The sequence below is a fragment of the Anticarsia gemmatalis genome, chromosome 29 (assembly GCF_050436995.1).
Source record: "Anticarsia gemmatalis isolate Benzon Research Colony breed Stoneville strain chromosome 29, ilAntGemm2 primary, whole genome shotgun sequence".
Lineage (NCBI taxonomy): Eukaryota > Metazoa > Arthropoda > Insecta > Lepidoptera > Erebidae > Anticarsia > Anticarsia gemmatalis.
In genome coordinates this window covers 5052590-5072042 of record NC_134773.1, presented here as the reverse complement: position 1 = coordinate 5072042, position 19453 = coordinate 5052590, and the positions used below count along the sequence as shown (strand labels likewise).

Below are 19453 nucleotides of genomic sequence, written 5' to 3'. Positions count from 1 at the left end.
CCCAACCCACGTTATAGTAGCAAAGTTGGTTTTCAGATATGTTATTAATGATATTATGTAGAATTAAAATTGACTATTGCCAGAACGTTTCCCGGGGCCATTACTTCTGCCAGACGCCTTAAATGTTATAAAAAAATGAGGTCAACTACGTCATAGTAGCAAGCCTAAATTTTATATATGTTATTAAAGGTACAATTTTAAGACCCCCTGTATGCGGACAGACCATTCCGCAGGGCCCTTCGTCCCCTAGACGCCATTAAACTTTCCCTATGAGTGCGAGAGTAAGAGCATTATTCATACGCATAAATAAAAACAATTGAATTAAAAAAATAAAAATTGAAAAATTATTGAATACTAACTGACCCGCGCATCTTTGCTTGCGTCACTTAAGAGAAATAGGTCAAAATGTTACATAAACGGGTTATGTAACATTTTTCACTGGTACTCTGCTCCTATTGGTCGTAGCGTGATGATATATAGCTTATAGCTTTTCTAAATAAATAGGCTATCCAACAGTAAAATATTTTTTTATTCGCACCAGTAGTTCCTGAGATTAGCGCGTTCACACAAACAAACAAACTTCTCAGCTTTATAAAATTAGTATAGATTAAAAGTACTTGGAATGTTTAGAAAGATAAGTAACATTATTTTGGGAATTATTTTAAAAATAGATATGGTTTACACTATTCACAAAAATTATGAAAAAAAAATTGTAGTCATTCATCATCATCATCATTATCTGAGCTCTTACTTCCCTCATCAAATTGAATATTTAAATCATCTCCACCATCGTCTTCATTGTTACTTGAATTCTCTGTAAAAAAAAATATAGGTAATGATGTTGAAAACAGTTACAAGTAGGTATATTTAAATAATTTATAGTTAAAATAAAATACCTAATTCGTTTTCAAGTGATTCGCTTACGAAACTTGGCAATTGGTCACCATCAAACCACTTAAAATGATAATGGTTATCCTTTAGAACCCACCCTTTATTTGCTGGGCTTAAAATGCTAGGACGCTTTATATGAGCATTACTCCAGACACCCGCAATATAATTTGCTCGTCGAAAGTGTTGAAGCAATTCAGATTTACAAGGAGGTAAATTACTTGCGTCGAATTTTTTTAACATTTTGCCGGTGGAATTTCTCATTCACATCGCCGACTGTATACGTGTTAATGAAAAGTTGTAGCCGTGCAGCATCTACATCAATTCAGCTCAGACCATTTAAAATTTTAAAGAAATCGCCAGAATATCAAGAAGCTTTTGTTCAATTCGGAGAAGTTGAATTATCTATTGATAAAGCGAAGGAACAAAATATATTTGATGTAATTCAAAAATTTATCTGCGAGTTATATAATGTTCCCGGATTAATTGATGTAGATCATGCTGCACGGCTACAACTTTTCATTAACACGTATACAGTCGGCGATGTGAATGAGAAATTCCACCGGCAAAATGTTAAAAAAAATCGACGCAAGTAATTTACCTCCTTGTAAATCTGAATTGCTTCAACAATTTCGACGAGCAAATTATATTGCGGGTGTCTGGAGTAATGCTCATATAAAGCGTCCTAGCATTTTAAGCCCAGCAAATAAAGGGTGGGTTCTAAAGGATAACCATTATCATTTTAAGTGGTTTGATGGTGACCAATTGCCAAGTTTCGTAAGCGAATCACTTGAAAACGAATTAGGTATTTTATTTTAACTATAAATTATTTAAATATACCTACTTGTAACTGTTTTCAACATCATTACCTACATTTTTTTTTACAGAGAATTCAAGTAACAATGAAGACGATGGTGGAGATGATTTAAATATTCAATTTGATGAGGGAAGTAAGAGCTCAGATAATGATGATGATGATGAATGACTACAATTTTTTTTTCATAATTTTTGTGAATAGTGTAAACCATATCTATTTTTAAAATAATTCCCAAAATAATGTTACTTATCTTTCTAAACATTCCAAGTACTTTTAATCTATACTAATTTTATAAAGCTGAGAAGTTTGTTTGTTTGTGTGAACGCGCTAATCTCAGGAACTACTGGTGCGAATAAAAAAATATTTTACTGTTGGATAGCCTATTTATTTAGAAAAGCTATAAGCTATATATCATCACGCTACGACCAATAGGAGCAGAGTACCAGTGAAAAATGTTACATAACCCGTTTATGTAACATTTTGACCTATTTCTCTTAAGTGACGCAAGCAAAGATGCGCGGGTCAGTTAGTATTCAATAATTTTTCAATTTTTATTTTTTTAATTCAATTGTTTTTATTTATGCGTATGAATAATGCTCTTACTCTCGCACTCATAGGGAAAGTTTAATGGCGTCTAGGGGACGAAGGGCCCTGCGGAATGGTCTGTCCGCATACAGGGGGTCTTAAAATTGTACCTTTAATAACATATATAAAATTTAGGCTTGCTACTATGACGTAGTTGACCTCATTTTTTTATAACATTTAAGGCGTCTGGCAGAAGTAATGGCCCCGGGAAACGTTCTGGCAATAGTCAATTTTAATTCTACATAATATCATTAATAACATATCTGAAAACCAACTTTGCTACTATAACGTGGGTTGGGTCGTTTTTTACGCACCTTCACTCCGCGCTACCTCAGAAACGGCCCCGCTTTCAAGGTAGTGGATGTGCATACCTCTTAACAGACCCTTTATACTAACAATCCTCAAAGTTTCAGCTTTGCTAAAATGACGTAGGTCTGGCAGCTCTGGGATCTTACTCTATGTATTTTCAAACAAATTGTTATATTATTTGGATCTTTCATCGGAATCAATTTCAATTGAATCGGAAATTTAAGGAATAAGGAAAATTTCATTTTCCCGCGTAAGTCTAATTAGAAAAATTAAACTTTTTTAAGGGTTGGGGTTTGATGTTGTATAATTTATTCTGTAATAGTTTGTGTTTGTAATTATAATCCTTTCATATTTAAATATTTTTTTACCATTATATTTTCAAAAATGAAGCAATGAGTAAATAATTTCAGATGTTTATTTCTATCACGTAATTATGTTTTCGCCATTGTAAAACTTCGATAAACATACCTACCTGTTTTGAAATATTTAAATACGTACGGAGAAGCCCAGCAGTGGGACAGTAACTTAAAAATAAACGTGTGTTCAGTTTATAACACTACTAATAAAATAGATTCTTAATAGGGATAAGTAAAAGTACCCTTAAAAATGCAACCCCCAAAACGGGTAACAATTGGAACTATTATTATATTGTAACAACTATGTACACAGTTTATGATCTAACTAGCTGACCCGCGCAACTTCGCTTGCGTCACATAAGAGAGAATGGGTAACAAATTTCCCCGTTTTTGTAACATTTTTTACTGGTACTCTGCTCCTTTTGGTCGTAGCATGATGATATATAGCCTTCCACGATAAATAGGCTATCTAACACTGAAAGAATTTTTCAAATCGGACCAGTAGTTTCTGAGATTAGCGCGTTCAAACAAAAAAACAAACTCTTCAGCTTTATAATATTAGTATAGATAAATATGTTGAACAGTGAACGATGGAGCGCTGGTGTGATCTGGTGGCCGAGTATCCTGATGACCCTGGACCGAAGCATCTTGCGAAGGCTCTGGCTACAGCAAGTTCTCTACTGACGACTGACCTTGCACCGTTTGAAATAGGTACACTTGAATTTTATCTAATCTAACTTAAGCCTGTAGCTTTGTTGGAGTGGAATTTCACTGAAATGGAGGGGGGGAGGTTATTTCCACAAATCCTCTCTTTGTGCTATTCTACACTTACTAAGGAATGTTCATAGCAAATGTCAAGTTTGTACGCTCAGTAGTTTCGACTGTGCGTTGTACATCAGTCACTTAGTAAGAGAAGAATTTGAATGATATGAATTGATATGTTATCAATTAGATATCAATAATAGTCCCTCTTTGGAATTAATTCAAGGCCCATTGCACTTAATAATATTTTGTTACAGACTGGCTGACTCAGACACTGTTTTTCAAGCCGATAAACGTGTTCACTATCATTCAAGCCAAACGTGCAGATGAATCATGGATGAAAAACATTGGCGATGCATTCAAACTTATGTCCAAGATTGTGATCAAACATTGGGCCCAAATGGACAAGTACTCGGCTGACATTGTCGAGGTAATTCCTCTTATAATAAGCAATAATATGCAACTCACACACGGTCATCTGATTATAAACTAAGCAGAGCTTGTACTGTAACTAGATAACTGATAACATATACACTAGTCCCAAAAATTAAGGGATATAAAAAAAGAATCCAAATTTTTGGGTGTTTTTCAACAAGCTGTAACTCCGAGGAAAATGGTCATACAGAAAAAATAAAAAAAACAAATTGTAGCTCCAAGTGTCTAGTTTTAAGATATGACCATGAAAATTTTTTGTCATGGCCAGATCTGGAGAAATCCTACGAAAACTACCAAAAAAAAATGTTACCAAATTTTTTCCCTCCTAAAAAAAGGTCCACGGGATTCAAAAATTTTTTTTTGATTCTTTCGTTCTAAAGTTCTTTTAGAAAATTTAATCCTCTTTAATTTGCCGTATTCAAAAAGCCTGTACGACGATTTGCCACGGAGTTATCGTCAATCAAAGCAAAAAAGTTATTTTTGACTTTGATATTCAATAACTCCGGAAATAATGATCGTACAGGAAATCAAAGGAGGGTTTTGAAAACTGCACAATATTCTCTATAAGAAAATGTAAACATCTTCTAAGAAAAAAATTTTTTTTGAATTGAAACCTCGGACTGAAAAAAAGACAAAAATTCGCGAAGTTAAGGATATTTGGATAACTTAGTATAACTTTGGATAAAATGGATGAACGAAGGATATCGTCGGTAATTTTTCAACCTCAAAGTGTCCCCTAAAATCCCTCAAAAATTCAACGCGCTGCGATTTTGTTTTCATTGTGCCCCGAAGCTTCAAATTCTTTGTTGTTGCAAAAATCACCATTGTGAGCAATTTTGTGATTTTTATTCATTTTTTTAATAAAAAAAATTTTTTCTCTCTAAAATCTTTATTTTTTCGATTAAAAAGCAAATCGCAAAACGAGAGATCGTCTATCGCTGCCATGAAGTCAAAATCGAGATTCGTCAGTCCATAAGACACTGGTCCACTGTCTACGACCCCAATCGTGATGGTCATGCGCATAAGCCAATCGGGCTCGACGATGTCGTGGAGTGAGCATAGGCACGCGATTTGCTTTTTAATCGAAAAAATAAAGATTTTAGACAGAAAAAAATTTGGTCATATCTAAAAACTAGACACTTGGAGCTACAATTTGTTTTTTTTATTTTTTCTGTACGACCATTTTCCTCGGAGTTACAGCTTGTTGAAAATCACCCAAAAATTTGGATTCTTTTTTTATATCCCTTAATTTTTGGGACTAGTTTACTTATATGTCACTCGAATCCTACCCAGGACAAATCTTTGTGTGATGAGCATGAGTATTTGTTCTGAGCCTGGATGTCAATTTATCTATATAAGTATGTATTTAGAAGTATATAAGTATGTTTATCAGTTATTTGGTTACCATAGTACAAGCTCTGCTTAGTTTGTAATCTAACAACCGTGTGTGAGTTGTACAAAAATAAATTTAACCCATTAAAGTCCCACTGCTTAGCAAGGGTCTTGAGTAGTTGTTAGGCCTTGAGTACACCACATTAACCAAGGTTTAGGACTTTGCATACCTTCAAGAACTGTTCTATAGAACGCTCAGGCTTGCAAGGTTGCATCACGATGTTTTCCTTCACCGTTGTAACAAGTGATCATTATGACTAATACACACATAACTTGGAACACTCATTGGTGTGTTGCTTCAGGTTCGGAAGGTTGGGATGGATGTCCGAATGTCTTTTCTATAATTGGACTGATATCCTACTAATCCTATTAATGCGGAAGTTTGTGAGAATGTATGGATGTTTGTTACTCTTTCTCGCAAATACTACTCAACTGATTATGATGAAATTTGGTATATAGGTAGCTGACGACCCAGAATAACACATAGGCTACTTTTTACCCCGGAGTTCCCGAGGGATCGGGATTTACAGGGAAAGAGTTTCCACGCCTACAAAGTCGCGGCGGTTTATAGTACATAGCTGACCCGCGCAACTTCGCTTGCGTCACTTAAGATGATCATAATTTTCCCCGTTTTTGTAACATTTGTTACTGTTACTCTGCTCCTATTGATGGTAGCGTGATGATATATAGCCTATAGCCTTCCTCGATAAATGGGCTATCTAACACTGAAAGAATTTTTCAAATCGGACCAGTAGTTCCCGAGATTAACGCGTTCAAACAAACAAACAAACAAACGAATAAACAAACTCTTCAGCTTTATAATATTAGTATAGTATATTATATATTTCTTTTCAGCTCTGCGTCCTGCCGTTTGATGCGTTAACTAAAAAAGAATCGATACTATGTCTTATCAATGTTTTGAAGAATCCTGGAGTGGATGCAGGCGACGTCAGGGGGCATATAAATGCTTTAGAAGGTGCCTCGACTTGTAAGGCACCTCTCGCCTTGCTTGTGGGTAAGTGTGTAGCGGATCGCTACATACAGCGACATCTACTGGGACCAGCGCACAACCAACCACCACGCGCAGTGCGACTGACGTCACAAGTCCTGAATCGCGCTATCGAAGTTTGCACTGCAACTGACTATATATACAAGTTCCCGGCTACAACAGTCGGGCAGCCTAGGCCCACCAGGCATGATCACCTCGCCTGGTCGGAGGATCCTCCCTTTGTGTTGGAGGAACATGATCACCTCGTTCCTCCACAAGTGTTTTCACTCACACGCTCAGTATGTTAACGCGTACATTACATAGATGTAGGTGCAGTGATATTTGAGCTGAGCGTCTCCGTGCTTCGAGCACGTTACAAGTCTAACTTGTTAACATAACATGAGTTCAGACAAACACTTCAACTACTTTGACACTAGACCACTAACTGTATATCATATTAATGTTATTTTCAGGTACCATTTGTCGCTATTACCCGGAATGTGTTCAGAACGAATATATAAGAATATGGAGAATTTATTTGAAGATGTTGCAGCCTGCTAATAGGACTGTAAGTGAAATGATTTGTAGGCGATCTTAGCCAGTTGCGCTCACCGGTCGGTTAACGATCTGTGGGTAAAGCAAACCTTGGCGCGGTCATTTCGTAGATGGGTGACCGCATAGTGGTATTTGAACTGGGCGTCTCCGTGTTGTCAATTAAGATAACAGTCGTTAAGCCATGTTGAAGGCCTTTCGGGCTTGAACAACTTTGACACTAGGTTGACCACTAACCATACGATGGATGGATATGTGTTATCAGTTATCTGGTTACAGTACAAGCTCCGCTTAGTTCGGAATCAAATGACAGTGTGTGAGTTGTACAATGATATATTCTTCTTCTTATCGTATGGTTAGTGGTCAACCTAGTGTCAAAGTTATTCAAGCCGCCCGAGGGACCTTTGACGTGGCTTAACGACTGTTATTTGAATAGACAACAACCGGGACCGACTTTTTACGTGCCCTCCGAAGCACGGAGACGCCCAGTTCAAATACCACTATACGGTCACCCATCTATGGAATGACCGCGCCAAGGTTTGCTTGCCCACAGATCGTTTACCGACCGGTGAACGCAACTGGCTATGTAATCAGATGACCGTGTGTGAGTTGTACATATATATTTAAATATTTCAGGACACTATAGTGAATGCAGTCCTTCAGGGCATAGACGGTCTGTTAGTGAATTTCGGTACAAACATACCTATGATGGAATTGAATCATTTTTACGATGATTTTTCAAGAAAATGTGCGAAAATATCGAAATGTATTGACCGTGAGTATTCTATATTTATTAACTAACTAGCTTTTACCCGCGACTTCGTCCGACACCTGAATTTTCCCATGGGAATGCGTCATTTTCCCGAGGTGAAAAGTAGCCTATGTCCTTTCTCGGGTATCAAAATATCTCCATACCTAATTTCATGAAAATTGATTCTGTAGTTTAAGCGTGATTGAGTAACAGACAGACAGACAGAGTTACTTTCGCATATTAGTATGGATAATAAGTAACCTTGTCCGCATGAAACATTTCCTGGGGAAAAAGTATTCAATGCTCGTGACTTAGTTAGCAAAAACCACGCGGATCGATCTTTGATGTTAAGCTACACTTACCGAGGCTGTTGCCATGGATGGGCGACTATATTATATATTCCGAGTTCCTCCGTATTTCGGAAGGCACGTTAAATTGTACCCGGCTGTCATATTCAAAGATCTTTGACAGTGGTTAACAGTAGTCAGAAGCTTGAAAGTGTGACGCACAGTGTTACTTAGTATCGTGTTATAACCCAGGTAACTGTGTTGTGGAGGTCCGATAGACAGTCGCTGCATGTACAATACTGGTATTCAGCTGCATCCGGTGAGACTGGAAGCTGACTACGACATAGTTGGAAGAAAGACTAGACTGATGATTTATAGTAGAATAATAAAATAATTTTGTTCTAGCACTGTTATCAATATTGCATCATCACGCTGCGTTATTCAAGGAGAGGTTGGCAGGAGACAAAGTATTGAGGCTCTTTCTATGGGAGACTAATAGTGTTAATGTGAAAAATGCTTTAATTGCCGTCTATGATGTGCTATTTGAAGATTTACCTGAACATAAGATCAAGGTATTAGAAATAATTAAATATATAAAATTATTTATATAACCCACTACTGTCTCACTGCTGGGCAAGGGTCTCCTCCCGTGATGAGGGAGGGGTTAGGCCTTGAGTCCACCACGCTGACCAAGTGCGGAACTTTGCATACCTTTAAGAACTGTTAGGCATGCAAACTGAGACATCACTACACCGTATTTCTATACTAAAATGTGTTTTTGACATTTCATAAAGAGTAGCTGATTTGACTGGTAGTCAAGTACTGAATTCAAATTAACTGCACGTTTGTCTGTGTGGTTAACGTGGTCACCTCGCCGCAATAACCGTAGCGCCGCGTGTGGTTCCAATCACACCCGGGACTAATATTTGTGTGATGAGCACGAGTATCTGTTCTGAGCTTGTTCATGTAGCTATATAAGTATGTATTTACAAGTATATAAGTATGTTTATCAGTTATTTACAGTACAAGCTCTGCTTAGTTTGTAATCAGATGACCGTGTGTGAGTTGTACAATAATATTTATTATTTTCAGGAGATATTACGATCGGAGGTGTATCATCGTATTGGAACTGACTCGTACTTACAAAGGCACACGGCTATGAGAATATTGATCAAAGTACAGCCAAGACTGAATATGTTTGATGCCTGTAGACCTGATAAGGTGGAATTTCAGCTAAGGAAGAGAGCTTTGAGCTACCAGGATGCTGATTTAGTGAGTAATCCTACTAGCTATGTGTATTTGTATATATCTGGGGGCACGGCAGTGGCCCCGCAAGTCGAGCAAAAAAAAGCTGCACGGCCATTTTAGTGGCGAACTAGCTGACCCGCGCAACTTCGCTTGCGTCACATAAGAGAATCATAATTTTCCCCGTTTTTGTTACATTTTTCACTGGTACTCTGCTCGTATTGGTCGTAGCGTGATGATATATAGCCTTCCTCGATAAATGGACTATCTAACACTGAAAGAATTTTTTAAATCGGACCAGTAGTTCCCGCGATTAGCGCTTTCAAACAAACAAACTAAAATTTTATAATATTAGTATAGATTTATTTGTTTGTTTCAGGTCTCTCTTTTTCTGGAATCTCGTGAAAGTTTTGTAAAACCTCTATTAGCGGCAACCATATTGTTTTATAACAATATACCTGCAGCCCTGAGGTTAAATATTGTGGTTAAAAGTGTTTTGAAAGCGCCTCAAGATGTAAGAAAGGTAGGTACATACATACATATATATGTGCATACACACTTAGATATATTAGGTCGGGGAAAAAGTATTTTCGCATTACAGTATGTATGAACTTGTAATAAAATCTTTTCTCTACACAAAAAAGCTCGATATTTGTGTACCTCACGAGCTCACTGAAAGAAACCTAATGAACCGTGTACTCATTTGTGATTCTTGAAGCCAAAGAGATTTTATTACAAGTTCATACATACTATAATGCGAAAATACTTTTCCCCGACCTAATATATGTCTGACTGCCTACGTGGCGCAATGGTTTAGGTCGCCACGCCGATATCATTGCGTCGGGAGGTCGTTCGATTCCCAAATATTAGTGCGATTCACAAATAATTATTTCGGGTCTGGTTGTACTTTGTGTCCGTTGTTTGTATGTTTGTAAAAGTCAAGACACAAGAGCAATTCTTGCGGGAGTTGTCTTTTACAACATATTAGGTCGGGGAAAAAGTCTTTTCGCATTATAGTATGTATGAACTTGTAATCTTTTAAAAAACTAAAAAAACAACAAAAAAATTTCATTTAAATTTTTTAGATGGCAATACAGTTATTGGTGGACTTAAGTGTTGAAGACTTGGAGGTCTTCAGCGATCTATGGAGGGGTCTCCTGTCTGACGACGAGGGTCTGAAAGCATTTGAAGACACCCTGGACCATATTGCAGGCCAGTTGAACCACTACTTGCAAGAAAAGGTATGTAAACTGGCGGTGACTGGTGGCGCAGTGGTTTAGGTCGCCACGCCGCTACCATTACGTCGGGAGGTCGTGGGTTCGATTCCCACACGGAACAATCATTTGTGTGATCCACAAATAATTGTTTCTGGTCTGGTTGTACTTTGTGTACGTTGTTTGTATGTTTGTAAAAGTCCCCGCGACGCAAGAGCAATACTTAGTGCGGGAGTCGCCTTAAAAAAATGCCCCCGGTCTTTGAGTACATTTAGCGGCAGTTTATCTATTCAATAGCGTTAAAACTCATACAAAAAAACGGTATTGATTAGATAAACTACCGCTAAATGTACCTCAGAAACTGAGGGTTATTCATTCAGGTCAAATATTGACACTTATGATAGTCGTTACAATTACTGAATCTACCACTAGCTCAGAAAGCCTTATGAGAAGAGCTAGCAACAAACACACACACTCTTTTCAATCGCCAAAAGTTTTACAATGTGGTTGATACAATAATTGATCATGCGAGGAGCTGCCAACAATCAGCGATATAGACTAAACGTCATTTATGTGAAACGATGAAAAGTTCTGTACCGAAATATATCATCTTAGCCTTTTTTCCAACTATGTTGTAGTCAGCTTCCAGTCTCACCGGATGCAGCTGAATACCAGTATTGTACATGCAGCGACTGTCTATCGGACCTCCACAACACAGTTACCTGGGTTATAACACGATACTAAGTAACACTGCGCGTCACACTTTCAAGCTTCTGACTACTGTTAACGAAAGATCTTTGAAAATTGCCCACAATTTAACGCACCTTAACGGAGGAACTCGATATGTTTACGGTCACCCATCCACAAATCAACCTCGACAGGTGTCGCTTAATCTTAAAGATCGATCAAATTTTTTAAAATTATATTTCCTATTGTTTCAGGATACTGAAAAACTGCTATCTTTGTCCTCCGTGCTGTCTTTTGTATTGTGTGCGAGCGAGACAGGAGATCGTGCTCATTTAATAGATGTATTTAAACCTATTGTTGTTGAAATAACCAACACTCTTTGTCTCAAACCTAGTGAAGTATTATCTTCTAATGTAAGTAGTCCAAATATTTATCTATAGCTGACCCGCGCAACTTCGCTTGCGTCACATAAGAGAGAATGGGTGAAATTTTTCCCCGTTTTTGTAACATTTTTTACTTGTACTCTGCTCCTATTGGTCGTAGCGTGATGATATATAGTGTATAGCCTTCCTTGATAAATGTGCTATCTAACACTGAAAGAATTTTTCAAATCGTACCAGTAATTCCTGAGATTAGCGCGTTCAAACAAACAAACTAACTATTCAGCTTTATAATATTTATCTATACATATAAAATTACTTCTTCTGACTGATAATTAATCATTGCACAGCGTAAACTATAAAAGTTAGAATCATGAAGTTTGTAATGACCAGGAGAAATTTACAATTTATTACGAGACCCTAAAAATAATTCTAATAATAAATTTAACCCATCAATGTCCCACTGCTGGGCAAGGGTCTCCTCCCGTAATGAGGGAGGGGCCTTGAGTCCACCACGCTGACCAAGTGCGGGTTGGGGACTTTGCATACCTTCTAGAACTTTGAAAATGATTAATAATTATTTTCAGTACATTTGCGCTGAAATGTTTGACAAGAATAACAATTTAAACGCGCTGGTTTCTACGTTCGAAGATAAAAATAATAATGATTTACTTCTTTCATTGATGGTAAGTGAAAAATGTATTAAATTACTGAATATTTAACTGAAAATAGATGTTTCCTGAAAATTACCTAACATCTCATTGAAATAACTACACATTTCCTGAAAATACTTAACGTCTTACTGAAATTACTACACGTATTCTGAAATTACTTAACATATAACTGAAATTACTACACATTTCTTGAAATTACTTAACATATAACTGAAATTATGAAACATTTCCTGAAATTACTTATTATATAACTGAAATTATGAAACATTTCCTGAAATTACTTATTATATAACTGAAATTATGAAACATTTCCTGAAATTACTTATTATATAACTGAAATTATGAAACATTTCCTGAAATTACTTATTATATAACTGAAATTATGAAACATTTCCTGAAATTACTTATTATATAACTGAAATTATGAAACATTTCCTGAAATTACTTATTATATAACTGAAATTATGAAACATTTCCTGAAATTACTTATTATATAACTGAAATTATGAAACATTTCCTGAAATTACTTATTATATAACTGAAATTACTACACATTTCTTGAAATTACTTAACGTCTCACTGAAATTATGAAACATATCCTGAAATTACTTATCAAATAACTGAAATTATGAAACATTTCCTGAAATCACTTACCGTCTCACTGAAATTATGAAACATTTCCTGAAATTCCTTAACGTCTCACTGAAATTATGAAACATTTCTTGAAATTACTTAACATATAACTGAAATTATGAAACATTTCTTGAAATTACTTAAAGTCTTACTGAAATTATGAAACATATCCTGAAATTACTTAAAGTCTTACTGAAATTATGAAACATATCCTGAAATTACTTAACATATAACTGAAATTATGAAACATTTCCTGAAATTACTTAACATATAACTGAAATTATGAAACATTTCCTGAAATTCCTTAACGTCTCACTGAAATTATGAAACATTTCTTGAAATTACTTAACATATAACTGAAATTATGAAACATTTCTTGAAATTACTTAAAGTCTTACTGAAATTATGAAACATATCCTGAAATTACTTAAAGTCTTACTGAAATTATGAAACATATCCTGAAATTACTTAACATATAACTGAAATTATGAAACATTTCCTGAAATTACTTAACATATAACTGAAATTCAGAAACATTTCCTAAATTACTTAAGGTCTTGCTGAAATTATGAAACATTTCCTGAAATTACTTAACGTCTTACTGAAATAACTAAACATTTCCTGAAACTAAATAATATTCAACTAAATTTACTAGGCATTTCCTGAAATTACTTAACGTCTTAGTAAAATTAATGAACTTTTAACTAAAATTACTTAAAATCTTTTTCAATTTCCCGTAATTTCAGTGAGACTAAGAAATTTCAGGAATTTTGTAGTAATTTCATTGCCTCGTTACAGTACAAGCTCTGCTTAGTTTGTAATCAAATGACCGTGTGTGAGTTGTACAATGATATTTATATTTTTTTTCAGACTATTTTCACAAAAGATAATGCCGAACCAAATTTATTAATAAAAGCTGTATCAGAAATGGAGCAATTGTTGAAGGAAAACAACGATTTGGACTTTTTAGTTGTTCAAACTGTAAGTTTAAAAACAAATCTATATATATATAATATATATAACTTAAAGGTGACTGACTGACATAGTGATCTATCAACGCACAGCACAAACCACTGGACGGATCGAGCTGACATTTGACATGCAGGTAGATGTTATGACGTAGGCATCCGCTAAGAAAGGATTTTGATCAATTCCACCCCTAAGGGGATAAAATAGGGGATGAGAGTTTATGAATCTTCTTAGATTTTCGACCGCTTGAACTAATATCGACCTAGATTCATACATAGATTACTTTTTACCACGGGAAACTAGTACTGTCATCTATTTTGTATTTTTTCTATAAAAAAATGTTTAAAATATCCAACCTTAGGCTGAGTTAACAACAGCGGCGCGGATCGTTCTCTGAGGTTAAGCTACGCTTGCCGAGGTTAGTCTGTGGATGGGTGACCATATTACACATATCGAGTTCCTCCGTGTTTCGGAAGGCATGTTAAATCGTGGGTGTAATTTTCAAAGATCTTTGTCAGTCGTTAACAGTAGACAGAAGCTTGAAAGTGTGACGCACAGTGTTACTTAGTATCGTGTTATAACCCAGGTAACTGTGTTGTGGAGTCTGACTAAATTAATGATAACAGGTTATTTATATGTCATGTTTTTTTCAGATTTTGAAGCAGATTTTAAAGTTGAAATCGAATTTGATTATTACGAATAGCACAGACAGAGTTTTGGAAAGAAATATATCTTTGTTTCTATGTAAGTATTATATAACTACACTAGCGGACCCGACAGACGTTGTCCTGTCTACACGTCAAAAAAATATTGTCCAGCGGACAAAATTGTGAATCTAAACCATTCTCAGATCCCCTTGAACACACACAAAAAATTTCATCAAAATCAGTCCAGTCGTTTAAGAGAAGTTCAGTGACATACATACTTACAGAAGAATTATATATACAAACATAGTATAAAGCAACGTCGCTTCCCGCGTCTGTCTCTATGTCTGTATGTCTGTACTTTGTGTCCGTTGTTTGTATGTTTGTAAAAGTCTCGACACAAGAGCAATTCTTAGTGCGGGAGTTGTCTTTTTTAAAATAAATAAATAAATAAAAAAATGTTTTCAGGTGAATACGAGAATTTATTGATTAAAGAACAATTCTCACAAGATCTGTACTCAAAAGAATTGAAAAATAAATTATTTATCATTATACCTAATACTGTTGAAGCGAAGAACTATAAAGTAAGTTAATTTTAACTGCACGTTAGTCGCAGTGGTTAACGTGGTCACCTCGCCGCAATAACCGTAGCGCCGCGTGTGGTTCCAATCACACCCGGGACTAATATTTGTGTGATGAGCACGAGTATCTGTTCTGAGCTTGTTCATGTAACTATATAAGTATGTATTTACAAGTATATAAGTATGTTTATCAGTTATTTACAGTACAAGCTCTACATAGTTTGTAATCAAATGACCGTGTGTGAGTTGTGCAATGATATTTATTTAATTGTATGTAGTAAAGCACGTGTCGCCTATTGTCCTGCGCCTGACCTCTCACTGGTCGTGTCGGTTATCCGTCCCACCAGACTATGAGAGTGATGGAATAGAGAGTGTACCTGTGTATTGTGCACGCACTTGGACACTATAAACAAAGTCCTGACAGATGGCCAGTTTCAATGAAACTGACCGCCGTAGCTGTATATTGGCTAGGAGAACATTATTATTATCATTATGTACCAATATAAATGTAATTATTTCAGATTGATCTGCTAAGAATCTTGCAGCTGTCTATTACAAATGAAGATTTTGAAACTTTACACTGTTTGATAACTATAATAACAGTTATTCGTAAGTAATTTATAAACTTTTAAAATTATGCTCTAACTAGAGGCCGCCCGCGACTTCGTCCGCGTGGAAACCCTTCCCGTGTAAATCCCGATCTTTCGGGAACTCCGGGATAAAAAGTAGCCTATGTGTTATTCTGGCTCTTCAGCTACCTATATACTAAATGACATCGTAATCGGTTCAGAAGTATTTGCGTGAAAGAGTAACAAACATCCATACATACATATATCTGGTCGGGAAAAAAGTCTTTTCGCATTATAGTATGTATGAACTTGTAATAAATCTCTTTGGCTTCAAGAATCACAAATGAGTACACGGTTCATTAGGTTTCTTTCAGTGAGCTCGTGAGGTACCCAAATATCGAGCTTTTTTGTGAAGAGAAAAGATTTTATTACAAGTTCATACATACTATAATGCGAAAAGAGTTTTTCCCCGACCTGATGTTTATCTGTTCTAGTTCGTGATAGACCAGACCCTGGTCTCCAGACCCTCGCGTGGAAGACCATCCATGCTATGATGAGGAGCAGTGGCTCAGTAGACGTTACGCCGGTATTGAAAATGTGCAGCACGATGAAGACTGTACAATTAGCTATTGATGTAAGTTGTCTATACTAATATTATAAAGCTGAAGAGTTTGTTTGTTTGTTTGTTTGAACACGCTAATCTCAGGAACTACTGGCCCGATTTGAAAAATTCTTTCAGTGTTAGATAGCCTATTTATCGAGGAAGGCTATAGGCTATATATCATCACGCTACGACCAATAGGAGCAGAGTACCAGTAAAAAATATTACCAAAACGGGGAACATTTTTGACCCATTCTCTCTTATGTGACGCAAGCGAAGTTGCGCGGGTCAGCTAGTCTATACTAATATTATAAAGCTGAAGAGTTTGTTTGTTTGTTTGAGAGCGCTAATCTCAGAAACTACTGGTCCGATTTGAAAAATTCTATCAGTTTTAGATAGCCCATTTATCGAGGAAGGTTATAGGCTATATAACATCACACTTCGGCGCTTCGCTTAAAACTACACGATTATCTGTCGTCACGACATAGTGGGAACGCGCACTAAGAGTTTTGTGCCAGAGATATTTTTTAATTTTATTTATTTTCTAGTCGATAACTCAGGAACCTCGTCAGGAAGTAAGACAGCTCTTGTGTGAATGTCTTCAAGTGGTACTCCTTCAAAGCCCAGGGTCTGAGGCGGCGGCTGAACTCCTCGACATGCTCGGAGAACAACTCCTCAACATGATGGACCGGACTCAATGTATGTTTCTCTTGTTTTTTTTTTTGTTTTTCTGTTTTTCTTGTTTTTTTTAAAGACAACTCCCGCTCTAAGAATTGCTCTTGTGTCGGGACTTTTACAAACATACAAACGGACACAAAGTACAAGCAAACACGAAACAATTATTTGTGCGATCCACAAATAATTGTTCCGTGTGAGAATCAAACCCACGACCTCCCAAACAAATGTTTGTGCTATCCACAAATGATTGTTTCGTGTCTGGTTGTACTTTGTGTCCGTTGTTTGTATGTTTGTAAAAGTCTCGACACAAGAGCAATTCTTAGTGCGGGAGTTGACTTTAAAAAAACTTAAATCAATTATTTTCTTTCAGATCACAACGCAGGAATTGATATAACAAGAATATTTATTACTACCCTTCAGCAGAATAATAATTTATCGATAAAATATTTACCAAAAATTATTATAAAATTTACACGAATTTCTATAGAAGTTTTTAAAATTGCAACCGAATTGTATATAGAGAAAATTGATATTTTCAACAACACTGACAAAATGGCTGCTGAAATTACTGAAAACATGTTCTTTATTGATAATAAAATGCATTTAGAATGTGTTATAACATTTTTGAAAAATATTTTCTCTTTGAAAAATTTTACAAATGATTTTTTCGTCGAAAATGTTTTTGAAATATTGGAAAGAGTGTCTGTAAGTATGATATAAAACGTTTATTTATCATATAGTTAGTGAACCTAGTGTCAAAGTAGTTGAAGTGTTTGTCTGAACTCATGTTATGTTAACAAGTTAGACTTGTAACGTGCTCGAAGCACGGAGACGCTCAGCTCAAATATCACTGCACGTACATCTATGTAATGTACAAGTTAACATACTGAGCGTTACCCACACGGTGAGTGATACTATGAAATAAATTATTTAACTAACTAGCTTAGTTAACAACAGCCGCGCAGATCGATCTCTGAGGTTAAGGGACGCTTGCCGAGGTTGTTCTGTGGATGGGTGACCATCTTATACATATCGGATTCCTCCGTGTTTCGGAAGACACGTTAAATTGTACCCGGCTGTCTTTTTCAAAGATCTTTGACAGTCGTTAACAGTAGTCAGAAGCTTGAAAGTGTGACGCGCAGTGTTACTTAGTATCGTGTTATAACCCAGGTAACTGTGTTGTGGAGGTCCGATAGACAGTCGCTGCATGTACAATACTGGTATTCAGCTGCATCCGGTGAGACTGGAAGCTGACTACAACATAGTTGGAAGAAAGGCTAAGCGATGATGACTAACTAGCTTCTGAATGCGACTTTGTTCTGCAAAGATTTTTTGTAGTAAAAAGTCTAACTTGTTAACATAACATGAGTTCAGACAAACACTTCAACTACTTTGACATTAGGTTCACTAATAATATAAAACACATTTTATATGTTTCTAGGTTGGCTCCAATACTGGCGTGTTGGCTAATGCATTACAAATATTGGCGTTATCCAAACAGATTTTCGATTTTGATGAAAATTTAAACAAGACTATTGTAATGAAGGATTTTAATGACAAAATTAAACAATTGGATGTACATGATGTGAAAATACTACAAAGTTTATTATTATTCTACAATATTTTTTCTACTGAATTGATTAAATTTAGGAAAGAGGTAAGGAATTTTATATATAAACTAGCTTCTACTCGAATTTTCTCATGGGAGCGCGTCATTTTCCCGGGGTAAAAAGTAGCCTATGTCCTTTCTCGGGTATCAAAATATCTCCATATCAAATTTCATGCAAATTGGTTCAGTAGTTTAGGCGTGATTGAGTAACAGACAGACAGACAGAATTACTTTCGCATTTATAATATTAGTATGGATTAGCTTCTGCCCGCGACTTAGTCCGCGCGAAAAGGTTTCCCGTAGTAAAAAGTGTCCTATGTGTGAATTTTTGCTATGTGTGTAAGAATTCGATTCCTGGATCGGGCATTACCTTTCAAAACTTTTCTATAGGCTCGCCCCCTATTACATGGGACTAACATTGTTATAAAGGTTTTCATTTCAAACACCGCTGCTTAAACTATGCTTTAACAAGCGTTATCAATAATAATATGTAGTTCTTCACTAACTTCTATTTCTTTCTGTGTTTAACTGCACGTTTGGCGCAGTGGTTAACGCGGTCACCTCGCCGCAACAACCGTAGCGCCGCGTGTGGTGGGTTCGAATCCCACCCGGGACAAATCTTTGTGTGATGAGCACGAGCATTTGTTCTGAGCCTGGATGTCAATTTATGTATATAAGTATGTTTATCAGTTATTTGGTTACAGTACAAGCTCTGCTTAGCTTGGAATCAAATGACCGTGTGTGAGTTGTACAATGATATTTATTTTTTTATTCTTTTCAGAACACCATACAAGAAATTTGCAATATTGTAGAAAATTTAACGACAAACACAATTTTAACGTTGAAA

General features: G+C 36.1%; 2 protein-coding genes across 2 annotated transcripts in view; both read left to right on the top strand.

Moving 5' to 3' along the window:
* The window catches only part of LOC142985332 (uncharacterized), a 98765-nt gene that overhangs the window by 66853 nt on the left and 12459 nt on the right, over positions 1–19453 (top strand). The gene's annotated exons all lie outside the window — the stretch shown is intronic.
* LOC142984969 (uncharacterized) lies at positions 2784–19427 on the top strand. The gene is made up of 21 exons (XM_076132876.1): positions 2784–2849; positions 3540–3666; positions 3975–4147; positions 6400–6559; positions 7006–7100; positions 7721–7859; positions 8528–8694; positions 9215–9394; positions 9747–9890; positions 10453–10608; positions 11523–11681; positions 12236–12334; positions 13826–13936; positions 14578–14668; positions 15037–15152; positions 15671–15758; positions 16213–16352; positions 16868–17018; positions 17368–17702; positions 18439–18654; positions 19419–19427. The coding sequence occupies exons 2-21, from the start codon at positions 3546–3548 to the stop codon at positions 19425–19427; spliced, it is 2850 nt and encodes a 949-aa protein (XP_075988991.1). The 5' UTR covers positions 2784–2849; positions 3540–3545.

Bases quoted from the DNA above. Each gene is read 5' to 3' on its own strand.
- LOC142984969 (XM_076132876.1), top strand. From the start codon at position 3,546: ATGGAGCGCTGGTGTGATCTGGTGGCCGAGTATCCTGATGACCCTGGA. The intron at 7,101-7,720 runs GTAAGTGAAATG...TAAATATTTCAG, and splicing joins TGCAGCCTGCTAATAGGACT to GACACTATAGTGAATGCAGT. The intron at 17,703-18,438 runs GTAAGTATGATA...ATATGTTTCTAG, and splicing joins AAATATTGGAAAGAGTGTCT to GTTGGCTCCAATACTGGCGT.